This window comes from Manis javanica, chromosome 16, assembly GCF_040802235.1.
Source record: "Manis javanica isolate MJ-LG chromosome 16, MJ_LKY, whole genome shotgun sequence".
Lineage (NCBI taxonomy): Eukaryota > Metazoa > Chordata > Mammalia > Pholidota > Manidae > Manis > Manis javanica.
Genome location: NC_133171.1, coordinates 55,389,951 through 55,410,701, shown reverse-complemented (window position 1 = coordinate 55,410,701; position 20,751 = coordinate 55,389,951). Strand labels below are relative to the sequence as shown.

The window sequence follows — 20,751 nt, the reverse complement described above, 5'->3', positions numbered from 1 at the left end:
CGTTTGTTAGTCAAATTATTGGGGGCTGTCTGGTTGGTGAAGACTAAAGTTACCCCAGAAGCAGTCATAGATAAAAGTCCAGCGCTTCCCTATCCCTACAATGTGGCGTTGTTAGGCTACTCTAGTGTTTATCTTGCACTTGGCACAAATTCTGAAGCTCTTTTACCGTTTCGTTTATAAGAGCATCGGGTGGGACTGGGAGGAGACATTTGTGTCTGCTTTTACTGTTTCGAGGAAAGTCCACCCGCCGCCGGTACCTGCCGGGGTCAGAGCTGTCGTAACCGCACACCGCGTCTCCTCGCGGGTCCTCGATCTCAGCAAAGGCGAAGGGCGGCCCTCCGCGGCGATTCTTGAGATCGGGAGTCGCGGAGAGCGCCGCATTTGCAGAACACGTCCTCAGTGCTCTTGGTTCGCACGTCCGGAGGTAAGTTACCCGCGTAGATGCGGCAATCGTTGTTCCCTGCCGGGCCACGAATCACACCACCTCCCGACAAGGCGGCCACGAAAAGCGCGGACCCGGGCACCGGCCTTCCCGCCGAGCCTAGCGCTCGGCGCAGAGGCCGCAGGACTCCACGAATGCCCCATGGCAGAGTGTTTCTGAGATTTATCCTTGGTGCCTGTATCAGGTTCTTCATTTTTTTTTTTATTATCAGGGAGTGGTGTGCTAACATGTGGATACATCTGTTTGTCATCTATTCTCCTACTCATGAACATTTGAGTTTTTCCAGTTCAGGTACAATATATTTAAACCAGAATTTTGCTCATGGCATTTACCAGCTTTAAAGTGTTGTCATCTGGTCATTGTCAGCTGCATAATGCAATTAACCAAAACTTGAATTTCTTTTTTTGTTAGTAATACCTTCTGGCTGCCCATTAGAATCATCTGGGGTACTTAAAAAACAAAAACGCAACAATCAGGCCACACCTGAGACCAATTAAATGAGAATCTCTGGAAGTGGGGCCCAGAGGCAGTGGTTTTGAAGCTCCCCTGGCGATGGCACTGTGTGGCCAGTCGGGAGAGCTCATACATGGTCTTCCAGAGACTGGGCAGGCTGGGAATGTTGTTCGCTAGTCTTTCACTTCCTGAAGTAACTGCGTCGCACTCCTCTTAAGTCTGTATTTTTTTCTTCTCTTGAATTTGATGACATTCAGATTTCATCTTCTCTCTACTTGTGTCTTTTCTTTAAGGGCCTTTGTTTTCCTTCCTAAAGTATTGTTAAGTTCCTTGTTACAGGCTTTCCATGTCCCCTTTACATTCTCTTCTCTCTCAATTCCCCCAGATAACAGGTAGTTTTTCCTTGCACTGACCCTGAAGCCTTCTAGAAGACTGCATTTTAAAGCCCTGGCACCTCTTCAGGTAAGTTCTCTTTTTATGCATTGATTTATTCAAAACATGTCTTCTTATAGGTAGAGCATCTTCAGGCTCATTCATGTACGGTCTTATTCTGTCCTCTCCTTTGCTGTCTTGTTGTTTCTTTGCTGAGCCTTGACCCTGACATTCTCATTCACCATTGCTTCAGTTTCAGGGTCTTCTGGGTTTTGCTGCTTGCTCCTGTATGGATCTTGGGAAGCGGCAGATGGGACATCTTTCTCCACTGTCGTGGCTGTCTGTACCTGATCCAGAGAGCATTCCCTCCAAGGGTGAGTACTCCCTCTACCTTGCTTCTGTGCCTCCCAGCTGTGGATCTAGAGCAGTTGAGTTCCAGGGGCAGAAACCTGGGCAGGAGGACTGAGAGATTCCAGTGTCGGACTGGGGCAGGGTAATGGGCGTTTCAGCCCCAGGTCCTGGCAATAAGGTAGTGCTTGGTCTGTGGAGATTTGTCATTGTAATGTTGCCTTGTGTTGATTTACGTTGTCTAGCTTGAATATCTAATATAGATTGTTTTCCCTTTTTAATGATTTCCCACCTTTAATCTTATATCTGTGGCTTCTTTCTTAGATCCCTGCAAGGTTGCAAAATGTAAAATTGATGAGACAGATGTAGAGAATTTAAAAACAATAATAAAACTGATTAGCTTCTCTTTTTTATTGTAAAATCTTGCACTGGCAATCCTAAAGCATGGCAGTGATAAAATGCTCCTCCCAACTGCCCCCCAAAATCTTTTGCTACAATTGCTTTGGTCATTGTTGAATTTCAATTAAAAAACAAGTCTGTGTGCTTAAAATTAGCACACTTCTATTATTTATCTTTAATAGTCTGCATGGAAGCTAATTTGGAGAATCCGTGATATATACAGTAGGAAAACTCCCCGAACACCGGCACATAAACTCCGCTGCGTGGGTTCATTTGGAAAGTACGTCCTTAAAGGTTTGAAATCCTATGAGCTCACTTCCATTGTATTTTGTGTCTCCAGCCCAAATGTTCTAGATATTCCTGTATTTAATTAGTGAATATGAAATAATGATGTCACGGTGGTTGGAAAAATGAGGAAATAGAACTGGAATCACTTCAATTTTGTCAGTTTATATGATCACTTATGTTTTGATTTTGTAAATTTAAAACATGTAAATAGAGTGTAAGGTATACATTTTTTTTGGTTAATGAAAATATTAATTCATACATGGACTATTCCACTGGACTGAATATTTTTAAATTTTGAAATTATTCCTTTTGTCTGTAAAACTGAAGGATGAATCAATAAATGATTACTGATAGGAACATGATTATTGCTGAAAATAATTTTGTCTATAGAGAAGAGAATGTTTAAATGATCCTCCCTGGATATCAAATGGGCAAATGCCAATGAGCACAGATGCCAGAGCCCTCAGTGGGGTATCCTGGGAGATTTGCTCCATCAGACCTTTTGTGTTGACTTGGATGGCTGAATTTCACCTCGAGTGTTTTCCTCGGGAAGAGCCCATGAGAAGAATATTCCTTGAGTTTTGTATATTCAGTAACGTTTGGGAAGAGTATAAATGTCTTGGGTTACATTTGCTTCCTGCAGGATTTTGAGACCTTACTGGCTCCCCTGTCTTCCAACTGAATACAGGTGTAGGGATGTGTCAGCCCAGCCATGTCTTTTTCTTATATGTGACTTGGTCTGTTTTCATGTCAGTTCAAAGCATTCTTTCCAGTAACTTTGAAGTTCAGTAACTAGCATTTGGAAGAGTTGGCCGCTTATATCCACTTTTCCTGGGGCATGGCTTCTCAAAATGTTTAATCATGTATTTTCTTACTGCTGGAAGCAGTTTCAGGGTTCTATCTTTGTGTCCATTCTTTGAATCTGTTTCCTGGGGGACACGACACCAATCACATATATATTGGCTTTCTTACCTATTTGCTGCATAGGTTATTTCCTTTTAATTCTCCTTCACTATGTCATCTGACTCACTCTTCACATTCTGGCCCTCCAAACCCCCTTCTGTGTTTTTGCAGCATCTATGTTCCCTGTGATACTCTCAATTTCATTTTCTCTTCCTGCTGCTTTAATTTTCTTCTTTTACTTGTCTTCTAGGTTTCGTCAGCTCACATTTTGCTCCCTTTGTTGCCTTGCTGTTCTCCTACATCTTTTTACGCTCATCTTTGTGCTCTGGTTTCATGGAATAGTTTTTTGTTTCTGTTTTTTACATTTAAGAGAAAATATTAAATTCTCCCCTTCTCATGGGTAACAATTTTCTAGTAAGTGGTCTGTGGCTTTCACATTTACCATTCTTCTTTTCTCCCCTTTCTCCTTCTAGCATCTTTGTATAGGATTTCCACTGCTTCCTCTTTGATTATTTATCTTTGATAGAGATGAGTTTTCAGGTGAAACAAGAAGAGCTGGGGCCCTTTTCTAGGCCAGCCAGAATCTTCTTAATGGCCTGGGGTTATTATAGCCTTTCCTTTTCCCCAGCCAGTGGAAGCCGGCAGCCACAGGGATAGTCACAATGCAGAGCCATTAGTATTGGCAAAAAACAGCAGAGTAAGGATTTCCAAAAATTCCTTCCTCCATAAAAGCAATGAAGCAATGAGGAAACTTGCAGAATTAACTTTTCCAAACTCTGGAAAATTAACTAAAGGCTTATGGCAATTCAGGAAGTGCTTATGCAACAAAAATAGCTGAATTTCAGTAGGAACAGTGAGCTTTTTTTGTTAGCTTTTTATTGTTGTAAAATACGCATAACAAAATTTACCATCTTAACTTTTTATTGAGGTACATAAAATACACCAATTTAGTGAATTTTGCCCCGTGTGTACACTCATGTAACCACTACCAGATCAAGATACGGAACATTCTCACTACTTTTTTTCCTCTTCACATATTTCACCCACCTCCCTCTCCTATGGCAACCACCAGTCTGTTCTCCATGTCTGAGTCCATTTCTGTTTTGTTTGTTCATTTGTTTTGTTTTTCAGATTTCACATATAACTGAAATCACATGGTATTTGTTATTCTCTGTCTTACTTATTTCGCTTAGCATAACACACTCCAGGTTCATCCATGTTGTCGCAAATGGCAAGATTTCATCCTTCTTACGGCTGAGTAATATTCCACTGTATATATGTACCTTGTCTTCTTTATGCATCTATTGATGGACACTTAGGTCGCTTCATATTTTTGGCTATTGTAAATAATGCTGCGATATACATAGAAGTGCGTGTATCTTTTTGAATTAGTGATTTTGTTTTCTTTAGGTAAATTCCCAGAAGTGTAATTACTGCATTGTATGGAATTTCTACTTTCAGGTTTTTGAGAAAACTCCATACTGCCTTCTATAGTGGTTGCACCAATTTACAATCTCACCAGCAGTGTACAAGGGTTCCCTTTTCTCCATGTACTTGCCAACACTTGTTATTTCTTATCTTGCTAGTATTAGTCACTCTGACTGGTGTGAGGTGATATCTCATTGTGGTTTTGATTTGCATTTCCTTGATGATTAGTGATGTTGAGCATCTTTTCATGTGTCTGTTGGTTATATCTTCCTTGGAGAAATGTCTATTCAGGTCTTCTGCCCATTTCAAAATCAGATTATTTGTGGGGTTTTTTTGGTGTTGAGTTGTAGGAATTCTTTATATATTTTGGATTTTAGTCCCTTATTAGATATATAATTTGGAAATATATTCTCCCATAGGGTAGGTTACCTTTTTGTTATGTTGATGGTGTCCTTTGCTGTGCAGAAGCTTTTTAGTTTGATGTAGTCCCAATTGTTTATCTTTGCTTTTGTTGCTCTTGCCTGAAGAGACAGATCCAAAAAATATACTGCTAAGGCCAATGTCCAACAGTGTACTGCCTATGTTTTCTTCTAGTTTTATGGTTTCAGGCCAAACATTTAGGCCTTTAATGCATTTTATTTTTGTATATGGTGTAATAAAGTTTCATTCTTTTGCAATCGGTGTCCAGTTTTCATTCTTTTTCATGTAGCTTATATCCATTGATATGTTCGGTGTTAAAGTCCCCTACTATCATTGTATTGTCAACTTATCCCTTTATGTCTGCTAATATTTGCTCTCTATATATTTGTAGGTGTCCCTATGTAGAGTGCAATAGGTATTTACAATTTTATGTTGTAACAATTGTTGGATTGATACATTTATCATTACATAATGCCCTTGTTTGTCTCTTGTCAGTCTTTGTTTTAAACCTCCCACAAGCTGTAAGCTGCTCGAGGAAAACTTGCAGAGCGGCCTGCCATGTGTCTGGGTGGTGGATGGACAGCTACTATTGTGCTGAATTGAAACTGACCATTTGCCCCCTCCTCTGGAAGTTGCAAGGGTTCAACAGACTCAAGAGCTCCAAAACCGTTACATCAGAGTTTGCCAGTGCAATTGTTTAGGTGGGGAGAGAGTGCTCCCTATTCTGCCATCTTCCCAGAGTCCTCCACTTCACATTCTGTGTTCAGGCTGATGAACTCTGAGTTATCATCACGACTAGAAATAGACAAGATCAATATGGCCTGAAGACAATAGATCCATTTTGCAGCTATGCTGCCCTTAAGTCAAATTGCTGCTGGTTTACCACCTCAGGGAATTCAAGGTCAAGGTCAGGTTATAGGAATTGCTAGAAAACCATGTGGTTCTGGCCTCCACATCTCAAAACAAGGAATGAAGGGCCACTGAGATTGAGATGCAAGGCTGCTTTATGAGAAAGGGCAGGAAGCCAATTTATTGAGAATTTACTAGTACTAGCTTGGGAATGGTGTACTAGGGGCTAATATGGGGATGAGTGAAGAAATGAATGAGTGTCTGGACCCCAGTAAGGGTCAGATGAGTACTAATTATATATGTTCAGGTTGTTGTCTTCTTTAGGAAGACTTTGGTGTCTGTAGAGGGCAAGTATACATGTGGGCTTAAGTTTTAGACTGAAAAGATCAGGAGTTCTGTGTGGAACCATGAGGGTGAGAAGATTATCAAATAAGTTAGTAAGTAACTAGAACTAGTCATTGCATCCCCAAATAATCATTGCTACTTGTTCTTCCCCAACCCAATCTCCTTGATCAGAGACCTTTAAGGGGATAACTTTAAAGCCAAGTCATAATGCCTACAGCAAAGTGTTATCTTACAAAAACACACAATCCAAAGCAGAACCAGACCTGAAATATTTACTTCAAGAAATAAATGGCTTGGACATTTGGTTTATTTGTAATGTGTCAACTGAGCCAAGTTTGAAATACATGTCCCAGGATCCCTTCCTTGTGTAGTTTGGGTTAGTAAGAACACCACCATGTAGTGTGAGACTTGGAAGGTAGAAACAATACAGCAGCCACATTTCTATATTCGGAAGGTCAGTGGAAAGAGAGTTTAAGTTTCCAGCACATAGTAAACACTCAATAAATGGCAGTTTGACCAGTTTTGGCCAGGGTCTGTAGGACAGCTTTTTCTGCACACTGTTCTTAGGAGCGGATACTCTATCCTTGCTACTGCCTGGCAGATCACCGAAAATCTTACTACTTGCCTTTGGTTATATTAAAAGGGTGGAGTCCCTCCAAGCATGGATATTTAAGTGCTTAAAATGAGCAGAGTGCAGTGGAAAACCTGCCTTTTCTTGCTCTAAGCAGATTCCAAGGAGGTGGTGGGTGGTTCTTTTCCAGATAATAGGATCTGAATAGAGTTAAGAACCCAAACACCAAATTCCTTAAACCAGAGCATGCTTTTAGAAAGTGAAACATGCCTATCCTTTACATACTGGTGAATGTCCCACCTTCTTTTTACTCCAGAGTATGAGGCCTATGCTCTTGTTATTTTTCTGTTAAATGCTTGGGGATTTTTAAGGAACTACCAATATCTCATTCCATATGCCAAGAAAATCATGCTTCAGACTAGAAAAAGACCTATTTTGGAATTGTCTAAGGACATCAGGCGACCTGATGACTGTGGGCTGGCCACTTCACTGTTCTGGGTCCTCCAAGGCCCTCAGGGGATCCCCACATCATGGAATATGCTTCAGTTGTCCCACCTATAGGTGGCAGCTCCAACAGGATGCTGTCAAAGGTCTTCTTGGGAGTTAGATTCAGTGCTGTCCCTTTTATGCGATGTATTATTCAGGTCACATATGCAGACTATATGCAATTATAGATCAAGATAAATTATGCAAATAGTGTCTAAATTACTGTATCGTTTCTATATCCTTCTCCTCTCAAGGAAATGTCAGATAGGAGAGAAAAATCTGAAAGGAAGCATTGCAGGTCCCCCAAAACTTTTTCAAGCCACTAGCGTCCTTTGATGTACACTTGTCAGTCATTGCTATACAAACACATAAGTAGCCATTTGATAGAAACAGTATACAGCCAGGGTGGGGAATTCTGTTTGGGATTTTTCACTCAAATTCAGTGATGTGTCATCAATGTTGGTGAGTTTCCCATGGTTGCCAACCTCAGAGAATGCATCATGCTAAATGGTGAGTTCAAAGAGCTACTAAAATGGTCAAGTATGGACAAAGCTCTTCACTGACATGCCTTATGCTCTGCCTTGAATTCCCCAGGTTACAAATTTACAGCTGGCAAACTTTCTCTGGTTCATCCTCAAGATTCTTAGTATAATAATAAATTTGCTTAGAAAAATCATGCGAAGGAATTATGTTATTGTCAAATAATTCAGCAGCAAAGGGAAAGGAGTATAATTCAAATCCTGAGATGATGCAAAGAATTCTATGGAAACGAAGGTGCCTGCAACCTGCATCAATCTGTCTGTGGCCACGGCACTGTGGGAGAAAGGTACACCACTGCCCCAGCCCCATTCCACCTTCCTTTTGCAGTGTGTATCAGGACTTACAGTATGTGTGATGTCATCTCAGGCCTTCCGAATATGTAACTATGATTATTGATGAAATGTGCTACTTAAGAAAAAAAGCATGCTCAATACAGACATCATCTGACATACCCTTACTTAAAAAAATGTATTTATAAAGGGCAGTTAAACCTCTTCATTTTCCAAATTGAACTTACCTTACAATGTGTTAAAATGGTGGAATATTCACTGGTTCATGAAAAAAACAGAATCCTCATTTTTCTGATTATTTGGTTCATTTGAACATAGATGCGTCATTCCACCACCTTTCACCCCATGTTGACCAAGTCATGCAGCAGAGCAAAGAGCACAGCAGTACTGTCTTCTGCCGGTTCTCTATTGTCTTTTTCAACTTGGCCCCTACTATGATTTTCCACCCAAAACTGCCTTTCTTGAAGACTACTTAAACAACACCAAGAATAATGGAAAAATCAGTCTTTTTGAGTTTATTTAAGGAACACACAAAAAAAGTACATCTGAATGATTAAAAAAATTTGTTTTTAATTCACCGTACATTCCCTCACCACTCCATATGTGGTCTACAAGATACATCTGATGATTTCTAGACTGACTGTTAAGATTACTGAATTTGATACAAGAATATGTGAAGTTTCTTTTTCTTGAGTGGTGATGGGCACCTCAATCACTGCTCAGAACCACTCACACACCCTTTCCTCCACACATTCCACACACTCTTGCCCTCTCCCCTCCCCCCATGACCCATAGCACACACTTAGGAGACAGGATAATCTAATTTTTGGAATATTTTTTTTGTTCATTATCTGCAGAAAGCTCTAACTGGCCTTTTTAGGATCAAATCTCAATCTTGGCCTCACTGGCATCATGCTCTAGTCAACAGAGCTACAAATACTAAACAATTAAGCAAATAAGCAAAATAAGCTTTTGCTTTTCATATTTCTTAGGTGAGATTAGGGTTTTAAAAGAAATATGAAAAGACACAAAAGTGTAAATGGGAAATTAAAGGATTTTAGTTATTATTAAAGGAGAAAATTATAATTTAATTCCATTTGTTCCATGGAGAAGAAAACTGGTATAAAAGGAAATGACTTTATTTTTAGGTTTTAATGTGGGTCCTAACCTAACAATGAAGGGGTTTGTTAAAACCACCATAAAGATAAAAACTAATCTAAAATATAATTGCCAGTGTTCTTTAGGGTTTAACAAGTGAGATTGTCCAGGTTGGTGTGAATGTTTCCTTGGGTCACCAATGCAGTCCCATGAGTGTTTCTTAGGCTGTGGGAATAGAAAGCTGTGTTTAATTTCATTTACCCATAAGGACTAAGATTCAATCACATGTATATATTTAAGACTTGCTCTAATTCAATGCCCAAGTACTGGAGATTTTAAATTAGGTATAACTGTGTGGGAGGCTTTTTTCAATTCTTTTTCACAATTCACACCAGAACAAAGAAGCTATCAGTACAGAAAACTACTGTGTGTCAAACCTGCAAGGAAAACCCTTAGTGTAGAAGAGCAACTTATATTTCAACCCCACAGATTTTGTTAAAAATTAAGCTACTTAGAAAAGTCAAAAAAAATTTTTGCATGATAGGAGTGTAAATAATATTCCATAAACCAGTATACATATGTTTATGAGACAGTAATTTTAAAAAGACAACAAAAAAAGCTGCATGGATCCTAAATGTATATGTAAATAGATCCACTCCAGGTCAAAGATATAAGAACAAGTCTTAAATTCTTAATAGCAACGGTTAGAATGGAAGTAAGAAACTGAACAGTAGCAATGCCAGCAGGCAGGGCGTACTCAATATTATTTCCTAAAAGGAACAGAGAAGGGGAAAAGCACAATTCTGATTGTTCTTTTCACATTCCAGCATCTCAGAACTTCATCCAAAATAGGGAAAGCTAATCCAGGAACTCCATTTGCTCATTATCATTGATGAAGAGTGTTTGAGTTATTTATGACAGAATTCCTCCTTCAGAGCGAAGCATGTTTGGTGGAGACCCCCTCTCGCAGGGGGGCTGGCTTACTAAGGGAAGGAATCATGGGGCTAAGGGAGCAAGTGGTGGCTTCTGAGGTTCTGGCTTTCAAGACTGACTATACTGCCGTGGAATTGAGGGGACCCCAGACCCCTCCACCATGGGTTCGGTTGGTTAAAAATTCAACAGGTTGCATTTGTAGCACTTCAGTCATTTAAAAAAAAACAAAACCTTGTGCTCCTCTCCCTCACCCAACTGTAGGAAAGGAGAAATTCATTAAGTGTTTGTTTAAAATTCTGTGCAGTGCTATTAAAGTTCGGTCAAATGTAAAACCTAACATACAGCCCCAAATTGTTAGGATTATCTCAAGGGACCTGAACTGGATATTCAAAGTTGACATAAACTGAAATGAGCTGGACTTAAGCTGTTGGTTGGGTCTCCCCACTCCAACAGTCATTTCTGGTTTGGTCCACCTGGAGGGGTCCCACACCAGCCCCGCAATGAGAGCACTGGGCAGCAGCACGGTGGCTACTGGTTTTGCCATTGGCTTCTAGAACCACACAGACTATAACAAACTTTACACTGAACACTGTTTAGTCCTGAGTTGGGTGAAAGCCCAGGGAGGAGGGGGCCAAGTTCATCAGGGCTCTTCCCCCCTTTGCCTGATGTCATACAAGGCCTTCAGCTTTCTCTTCCATTGCTGGACTTCCTCTTTCTTTTTCATTGGTGACACCTTCTAAAGGCTTCTTGCCTCCTGCTTTACTGGCTTCCTCCTGACGAAGATACAAGAAATCAACCGGGTTAGAGAAAAAAGGAGTGACATGTTCAGGTCTAAAACAAGAGGGCACTCTAACCACTTCTCAGGCTGCCTGGGTGGGTAAGTCAGGGCTATGCTGCAGAGTGGGAACTTTCACTTTCCTTGGTTAAATGACTGGCTTGCCAGAGGGACAGCTGTTTAATAATCAAGTCCGTGTGACAGGGGGTTGGGGACTGGAGGGTGAACTCAGGACCAGAATTCAACTTTGCTGTAGGGAAGGCTGACCTACATCACATTCACCAGGTTGGCTGCTGAACCTCAAAGTAAAGCGTATGATGGTGGGGCTTCCCCATCGTAGTCCTCTTCCTGGGAAAATCGGAGGTCTCAACAAGGAAGTAGTACGTCCCTAGGGAGTTCATTTTTCTCACCTCTTGAATGAACATGTCAGCATCTCAAAACTATCTGTCTCATGAGCAGAAAAGCCGTGCTGGACCTCAGAAATCATATTTCCTATTGTGCCTCGGATTATCCACCTATCCCGTGCACTATGCCTAACCACCTCAGGGGCAAGGCCAGTTCTTGATCTACCTGAAAAGCAAGTGGGTTCTGCACATACCTTTGCATCCTGCTCTGCAAACTTCTTGAACATGTTGGCGTATATCCTGCGGTCCCGCTCGTTGTGCTCCTTAGCCTTTTTCTGGCACATGGAGATCTGCAGTCTTGCGGCCTTATTCTGGGGGTTTACTTCCAACACTTTCTCGAAGTCGCCCTTGGCTGACTCAAACTCATTCATGAGCAGCTGGGCTTCACCTCTCCTGTACAAGCCCTTTTCACTGGCACTGTCCAGTCCAAGGGCCTAGGAACAGAGAGTCTATATTTTAGAAAGGATGAAAGTTACTTGTGGGGATTTTAAGAAATTCAGCATTTAACTTACTAAAGCTTTCTGGCCAAGGGAATTGGGAAAAGTGTACTGATACCCAAAGAAAACAAAAATCCCTGATTTGAAAACATACATACATCCCTGTGTTTATCGCCCAAGCAACCTAAGTGTCCATCAACAGGTGAATGGATAAAGATGTGGTACATATACACAATGGAATATCATTCAGCCATGAAGAAAAAAGAAGTCCTGCCATTTGCAACAACATGGATGGATCTAGAGGGTATTATGCTCAGTGAAATAAGCCAGGTATTGAAAGACAAATACCATAGGATTTCACTTATTTGTGGAATATAAAAACAAAAGCAAAACAGAATGAACAAAATATAGCAGGGGACTCATAAACACTGACAAATGAATGACTGGTGGTTACCATGGGGCAGGGGTTAGGGTGGGTGGGTGGGAAGGGTGAAGGGGATAAAGAGGCACAAAAATTCTCAATCATAATTTAAGTTGGCCATGGCCAATGATTCTGTAACATCTTTCTATGTTGACAGATAGAAATTGCACTAGTGGGGGTGAGGATTTAATAATATGGGCAACTGCTGAACCAATGTGTTGTATATATGAAACCAATATAAGACTGTATATCAATGATACTTCAATAAAAAATTATTTTTAAAAAGTGTATTGAAGACAAGTGCCAAATGATTTCCCTCATTATGGAGTATAACAACAAAGTAAAACTGAAGGAACAAAACAGCAGCAGACTCAAGACTCCAAGAAGGGACTAGCGATCACCAAAGGGGAGAGGTGGGGGAGGGAGGAGAAGGGGATGGAGGGGTATTATGTTTAGTATCCATGGTGTGGAGGGGTCATGGGGAAAACAGTGTAGCACACAGAAGGCAAATAGTGAATCTGTGGCATCTTACTACACTGATGGACAGTGAGTGCATTGGGGTATTGGGGGGACTTGATAATATGGGTAAATGTAGTAACCACATAGTTTTTGCATGTGAAACCTTCGTAAGAGTGTATATCAATAATACCTTAATTACAGAAAAGTGTATTGAAAAGATGGGGCTCAAGGCGAATACATCCTGTTGATCAAAATACAACTACCCAAATTAATTTCTGTATTTTCTGTAACTTGTATAAAGATCCCAAGGGGACTTAGGAAGGGGCTCTTGAGAAGTTCATTTTAAAGTTTAATGGAAGAACAAAATGCCCAAGAAAGGCTAATAAAATTTTGGAAAAACAAAAATAATCAGGAGCCTTGACCTACCAAAGAAAAAGACAGACTGCATCAAACTACTGAAATGAAAGCAGTTTGATTACTCATCTGTGGACAAACAGGTCAGTGGTACAAAACAAAGCATTCAGAAACAGATTCATGTGTCTGTTTATGAAGATTTAATGACAAAGATGATAATGTCAATCAGCAGGGAAAGGATTAGATTTGTAATAGATGGTGCTGAGACAGTGGTTATCCACGTAGAAAATAAGAATTAAATTCTTACTTCACGCCATAAACACAAAAATTAATTCTAGCCCAAGTATATTTACATGGAAAAAAAAATTACCCATAAAAATAAAATAGGGTTATTTTTTAAAAAAGCAAACCTTGTTGGAGTAGGCTTTGCAAGTACTAAACAGGGCTATTTTTATAATCTTAGGGTGGGGAAGACCTTCCTAACTAGAAAGGAAAAGACAGATTTGGCTATGTAAATATTAAAACTTCCTTTACAGAAAAAGATACCATCAACAAAGTTAAAAGACAAGTGAGAACAGGGTCCCTACTGTCACAGGGTTAATAGCAATGATGTATAGACTGCGTTAATCAATAGAAAACAGATGAATAATCCAGAGAATGTGAACAGACAATTCACAGAAGTAATGCAAATGGCTAATAAATAATGAAAAGACAGGTTACTTCATCAGTAACCAAGAAATAAAAATGAAAATAATTTTTTGTTGCCAATATTAGAGAAAAAAACACTGAAAATATTCAATGATAATACATAAGGTATTAAAATTTTAAATTTTAATGTCTTAAAATTATCATGTCTTTTGATTCAGTATTTCTATTTTAGCAATTTATCCTATAGAAACAATCCCAAAGTATGCAGAGAAAAAACGCTATACAATTTGTAACCAAAGCCTTGGAAACCTACCACAAGGGATTGGTTAAATGAACTATGACAGATGCATACAATGGATACTATGTAACATAGACTTTATAAAGAATGAAGGAGTTGTGACGGACTGAGGATGCAGAAAGACGTCCTGGTTTTATAAAACTATATATCTAAGTGTATACATTCTCATTTAAAAAATATATACACACACATTACTCTATGAAAAAAATGGAAGAAGTATGTGTGAAATGAATGACTGGTTTTGGGGGAGAGCGCCAATGGGAATTTTACGAATGGACTTTTACTGTCTTATATGTTTTTGTCATGTATGAATTTGAGTAACTATTTACTACTATAATAAAAAAGAAGCACAAAGTTTTAAAATGTCATCAATAATAATATTCTTTTTTCAGGCAAAAATTTAGTATAGCATGACAGGATATTTATCCACAAAGTTCAAAATTAAAACTCAAAAACAATCTTACAAAGAATGTATGAAATAGTTGCTTGTCTTTTTTATCCCTTTGTCTATCTTTAAGATACATCCAATGACTAGCTTTTACCCATACTGTAATAAACAGTTCACTCTCCAAATGCCTGACATAAGAGTCAGCGCCAGTTACTGTATGAAAGTATCAAAACCGTCCATGATGAGCACTATCAAGGAGCACCTCAGGACTAACAGACCAGCACCAGCATGAACAAAACAAATGTAAAGAGGGAGAGGGCTGCTGATGCTTTGAGGGTCTTCCAAATTATCTGCGTATTCTTCAACAGTGAGTAAATATGATTATAATATAAAGTGATTTGTATATACGCTTTATATGAACAGCTGCAGTCTATTAAAACCCTGAAGGCTTAGTTATATCTGTTATCAAATTGAACCCGAGGAGTTCAACCTGGATGAAATTGTTTTTTATCAAAACTTTTATTCATAATACATTATAATCTAGGCATCAAAAAAGTTGAATGGTAATCAAAATCTTTCTGAATTTCCCAATTCATGCTGAGAAATAACTCCAAACAAATAGCACAAAGTGAAATGACAAAAACCTCCATCCCTTAGCTAAGACACAGCAAAAGAAGATGAAGGAAAAGATCTGGAATACGCAGAGCCCACCTCACATGTGGGCCCTCACCTTATCACAGCATTCAACGGCTTTGGAGTACTCTCGCAGCTTCAGGTAGCACATGGCCAGGTTCAGGAAGGCAGCAAGCAGAAAGGATTCAGACGCTTTTGATTCCTTTTCTGATAAGCCATATTCCATCTCTAACCAGGATACTATCTTCCCATACTGAATCACTGCCTGCATGTACTTGCCTCCCTAGAAGAGAAGCTGTAATTACTTACACAAGCTCTGAAGGGGGTACAAAAGAAGCGAGAGCTCAGCCCTCCCTGAGAAAACCAAATCCTCAAAACGAAGAAACAGCCCCTCATACTAACCATAGTATTTGATCATTTGCTTTTGTTGTTCTCAGGAGGTGGCTATGCAGGCATCTTTTTCCATTCTTTTTTAAGTCCCAGTGACCTCTGAGTTGGTTCAGGACCAAGCACTATATGAAGCTGTTCTCCAGCATTTTCCTCCACCATCTCATCCTTTTTTTGAGGGGCAGTTCTTTCAGCAGGAGGGCATCGAGCCTTTGGGTTACATTCTTTGGTGCTAATATTTACCTGACTTTGAAAAGGCTGATGAGTAGTTTAGACCATGTCACTAGCTTACCTGGTGGGGAAGTTACTTTTCCCTTTTCTCCTGATAACCACTGCACAGTAGATACTACATTCTGGCAAGTGCCACTCCCAAACACAGCTAATCTGACTTACGTAAACCAGTGGTTGGCAAACTTTTTCTTAAGGGAGCAGATAATAAATATTTTAGGCTTCATAGGCTAAACAATCTCTGTGGCAACTCTGTCAACAGTGCAAAAGCAGCTATAGACAATATAAAAATAAATGTGTGTGGCTGTGTCTCAGCAGAATCTTACTTAGAAAAACAGGCTAGTTTGCTGACCTCTGATCTAAGACAGTGGCAATATATATAGTTGAATAGCAGCATCTAACATAACTAACTATAAAAAATAAATCACACAGCTAAGTACACAAGAAAAAGCTTTCTCTTAATCATATTTTTGCCTTTTTACCTGATTAGAACTCTTAACAATCATGAATAACAATTACATAATGAATTCACATGAGTTAATTATATATATGCCTTATGCAAGAAATGAAGGGGCTGAGAAAAATGTGCTTATTGCTATTTTAGGTTGACAGAAAAGAGTGAGAGCTAATAAATACACAAACAAAATGGGAGTACAGACTAGGGGTCTCCTCTGCAGGGGGTGACTGCCTCAGAAACAGGTGATACCTGCTACCCAATGGCAGAACCACAGCCAGACCCATTAGGACATTAAAACCAATGAACAGCGTAATTTAAGGTCACGTCACTAGGATTTACCACAAAGGAATGCACATATCTCCATGTAGTTATGTCTCCCCACATACACTCCAACCTCACCCAATGACTGACTTTGAAGAATGTTTCTATTATAAGGGACTTCAAGTGGTTGGTAAAGGAAATGAGCTTCACCTGTAGAAAGGAAGCCTTGATGTCAATTTTTGGTGATGAGGATGCAGCAGACCAGTTCCAAGTGGAAGGCCTTGGTCTGAATGAGGGCTAGAGTGCCCTTCCTCCCCACATCCCATTTTGCAGACTTCTTTAGGAAAGAGAACACATAGATCTCACCAGTTCTGCTGTAGAAATGTAATGCAGAAGGATTCTGAGGTGTTATGGGAAGGGTACTAACATCAATCTGTTATCCTCTCAGCCTCACAAATCTATGGTACAGGTTATTTGTAAGAACATAAAACCAGGATCTTTTATAGTGTTAAAATTCTTGAGGAAATGATGCTGTACTTGCTATGGACTGAATTGTGTCCTTCTGCCAAATTTGTATGTTGAAGCCCTACCTCCTGTGTGATGGTATTTGAAGATGGGGCCTTTCAGAGGTATTTAGGTTCAGATGGGGTCCTGAGGGTGAGGCCCTCAGGAAGGAATTAGTTCCTCTGTAAGAAACACCAGAGAACTTGCTTCCTCTCTCTCCCCCAACTTTCAAGCACCTAGGAAAGGTCAACACAACAAGCAGGCTGCCATCTGTGACCCTAGGAGAGGGTTCTTACAAGACCCCAACCCTGTTGGCACATTGATCTTAGACTTCCAGAACTGTGAAAAACAAATTCCTATTTTTTATACAATGGTATTTTATTATGGCAGCCCAAGCTAAGACAATACTTAAATTTGGTTATAGCCTTAGGCCCAACATGAAGAAGAATAAAGTCCCCACTAGTTTCAGGTTTGGCATTTTCCTTGTCATTATCTTGCTGGACTGTGAGGTCTTTGAGGACAGGAAGCATGTCCCACGCCTTCTGGAATACCCAGGGTTAAGCACAAAGGACTATCCCAGGTTCAGTACAAAGAAGCCCTTAATAAAGGTTTGCTGAATAAATATTAGATCAAAGGAATATAACTAAGGAATCAAACCTCTTCTATCACTGGGAGCAACAGCAAAGGTGTGGTTAGAACTGAAAGGGGTGCTTCAATTAGGTAAGCAACACAGGCATGGCCCTGTTAGGCCCAGCTACTCCCTCATGCCTCCTCCTCCATCTTTAATGTACCCATTACTTTTTCTGATTTAAAATATTGTTATAGGGAAAGGAAAGAAGAGCAAGAGAGGACAAAGACCCAGATCTTATCACTTCAATGGGTTCTGAAAAGTCAGAGTTACAGAAGAAAACAAAACAAAAATAGACTTCATAATAATTCCTTTATACTTATAGAGCATTTAAATTTCTTGAAAGCTTTTTCATATGTATCATATATAACTTTATTTTTCATCTTTCAATAAGCAAAGGTCGTTGTTTTGTAGTATTTCTGTTCATGATGAACTAAAACAGGAATTATCAACTGGGGTGATTTTTGCCTTCCTTGGGGGGACATTTGACAGTGTTTAGAGACTTTTCCTGTCACAAAAGGAGGGTGTGTGTGTGTGTGTGTGCGCGCGTGTGCTACTGGCATCTAGTGGGTGCAGGCCAGGGATGCTGCTAAATATCCTACGGTGTGAAGGACAGCCTCCCACCACAGAATTATATATCCCCAAATGTTGATAGTGCTAAGTTGAAAATCCTGTACAGAAAGAAGGAAGGAGAAACAAGGTAGGGTGGACTCTGCTTAAGAGGTTTTTTTAACCCCATATCCTAGAGTCATTAGATGACTTGTTTCTAAATCACAGCCCTGGTTTCTGGGTTCAGCAAGGGTGGTCAAAATACAGCAAAGCCTGGTTTGTCTGAAAAAGGTTCATGGGCTGAGAGCTGCTCCTTAGCCAGCTTGCTTTAGAAATGCTTTTTTCCCAAGGAGCACAAGGGGGCGCAGGAACCCTGTATCATTGCAGAGTTCTCAGACTCCTTCACCTTTCTGTCTCCAAGTCAGAAAGGGTAACACCAACAGATCTGACAGTTAATACTCTTGTCCTGCAGAATTCGGTCAGCTGTGAGGGCAAAAATCAGGTCTGTTTAGCTGGCTTGCACAATGTCTGGCATAATTAGCGTTCAGAAGTTGATACAAGGAGTCACAGTCTAAATAGCAAAATCATTCCCATTTAAAAGTTAAGTACAGTTCAACCCTACTAAGGGGAGATTTACCCACTTAGGTGTAAACCAAACTGACCGGTTAATGAAAATGGAGCTCCAATGTACAGATGTTATGAAATGTAGGTTTTTATTTCACCCATCTCTTTCCTCACCCACAGATCTGGACTCTGTGCATGTGTACAATGTGCCAAGTCAAATACCCAGGGAAGAGGCCCAAGAGGGTAGCACAGCAGATTGAAACCTGCCCTGAAATTCGAAAAGGGAATGTGTGCAGGAAACTATACCAACCATTTTGAAGTATTACAGCTAAAACTAGGGTCCCTGCTGGGATCTTTTACCTATAATTATGAAGGTACCTCCAGGGAAGTTTTTAATAGTACAAAATGTTCAGAGACATTCCAGGAGAAAAGTCTTAGGTCAGTGGTTTTGAACCTTTCATTAATTTTCCCCCAAGAGACTAATGTTTTGACAGATTTTGTCTATCAAATTGCATGTTAAAAATAATAAGCTCCATATGTGTGACTGATGATCCAGATTTTATCAAAAAAACCCAGTACATTTAAAAGGATTCATAATATTATGAAATACACAAACCACTATTGCAGTTGTAATGCTAAGAAGCAACAAAGTGCTGTATAAACACTGAAGTGCTGCTTTTTGCTACTGATCACTAATTCTGGTGCTCTCTCTATATATATTCGGGACACAGCTAGCTAGGCGATATGTGGCTTTGCACCATGATTTCGTTCCTAATGATGTCCCCCAAAGTTCTCAGTCATCCGCAGCCAATGAGAGCTTCTGAATAGCTGAGCTGTTTTACTACACTGAGTTGATATAATTCTAGTCAAATGCCAAAAACCTCAACCCCAAATTGTTAATATTCTATTTAGAAGTTTGGGGAAATATAAAAATACATTTAAAGAGGTATGTAGGAAACAGCATTCAGGACCCATGGCCTTGAGTGATTTTACAGAACATTTTCTTTCTATTCTAGTGTATTGCGTATTCGGGTCTACAAATAACCCATTTGGAATCTTACTTGAGTAGTTTAAAAGTATTCAATAACCTCACTTAGAATTAAAAAAGAAAAAAACCCAAACTTGCTCTTGAGAGTTTAGAAACTCCAAATAATTTTAGGGTTGGAAAGAAACTTGGGGATCCTCTAATTTAACTTCCTCACTTTTCATGTGAAAAAATAACCCCTTTGGACCTGAAAGACTTTAAACCATTTGGAGCCACAAAGTCCAATTTTCCTGATCCCCAATCAGAGCTCACTCCACTATATCCCAATGCTTTCTGGTGATACATACATTATTTTAATAGATATATAGTTACAGACAAATATAATTATATATTACCTATACCAATGGACCTCAAATTTAACTATAACACACAGTAAGAAAGTTTTAAATTATAATCCAGTACCCACTAACAGCTGAACAAAAATTTTATGTAACAAAATTTATACTTACTATATATATATATAGTTCAACTAACTTGATTTCATGACCCAATAATGGATCTCCTCTCAAAGTTTGAAAAACAATAATCATACATTTGCCCTTTGCCTTGTATTGGTTATACAGTCTTAACCTAATTCTCTAGTTGTTTCATGTGGATTAACATTGCCTCTCCTCCGCCCAGACAAGGCTGTCAGTGTAATGCACGTCTTACAGAGGATGCTGCATGAAGACTCGCTGAAGGACATTTATGCATCACTGCTTCAGATTGTTGAAAACATCATTTAATTTTGTTCATGGATTGCAGAGGCAATTAGAAAAAGAAACTCTGACAAAACTCCCATTCTTTCTCTTTTCTTCCTTACTAAGCTCTTTCCTTTTGACATGGAGGAGGTACATATTTGGGGGTGGGGAAGCAATGGATAGAGCATTCTGATTAGAACTGAATTAAGTGCTCTTTCTCTTTTCTTAGATATGGGGGTTTAAGATCTAAGTGAGGAAATACCACATTCCTAGATGTTACTAGAAAGGGTTTCTAGAAGCATCAATGACAAGTATCATTCAGGAATTTCTGCTGATTCTTCACCAAAGCAAGTGTGGCAGGGATCACCTTGGCCATTAGAAGAAATTATTGCTCTCCTCCTGTCAGTTTCTTTTGAAATCTGTGCATGTTCTCTTTCCTTCTGTCAGTGCCTTAGTGATTTCCCCA

The 20,751-nt window shown here is 39.6% G+C and overlaps 1 protein-coding gene and 1 long non-coding RNA gene across 4 annotated transcripts in view; one reads left to right on the top strand and one right to left on the bottom strand.

The window, feature by feature from the left end:
* The first annotated feature begins 210 nt into the window (after positions 1 to 210).
* Positions 211 to 2,780, top strand: LOC118971872 (uncharacterized). The gene is made up of 4 exons (XR_005060585.2): positions 211 to 424; positions 1,281 to 1,357; positions 1,521 to 1,641; positions 2,197 to 2,780. It is a non-coding gene; the product is annotated as an uncharacterized lncRNA (long non-coding RNA).
* Positions 2,781 to 8,623: 5,843 nt separating this feature from the next.
* The window catches only part of LOC108388152 (peptidyl-prolyl cis-trans isomerase FKBP5), a 133,672-nt gene continuing 121,544 nt past the window's right edge, over positions 8,624 to 20,751 (bottom strand). For all 3 annotated transcript variants that reach the window (XM_073224013.1, XM_073224012.1, XM_073224014.1), the window contains 3 exons: positions 15,080 to 15,265; positions 11,539 to 11,778; positions 8,624 to 10,938 (listed from right to left, as the gene is read on the bottom strand). In XM_073224013.1, the coding sequence (XP_073080114.1) occupies positions 10,834 to 10,938; positions 11,539 to 11,778; positions 15,080 to 15,265 (531 nt within the window). In that variant the 3' untranslated portion in view covers positions 8,624 to 10,833. The remainder of the gene's footprint in view (positions 10,939 to 11,538; positions 11,779 to 15,079; positions 15,266 to 20,751) is intronic.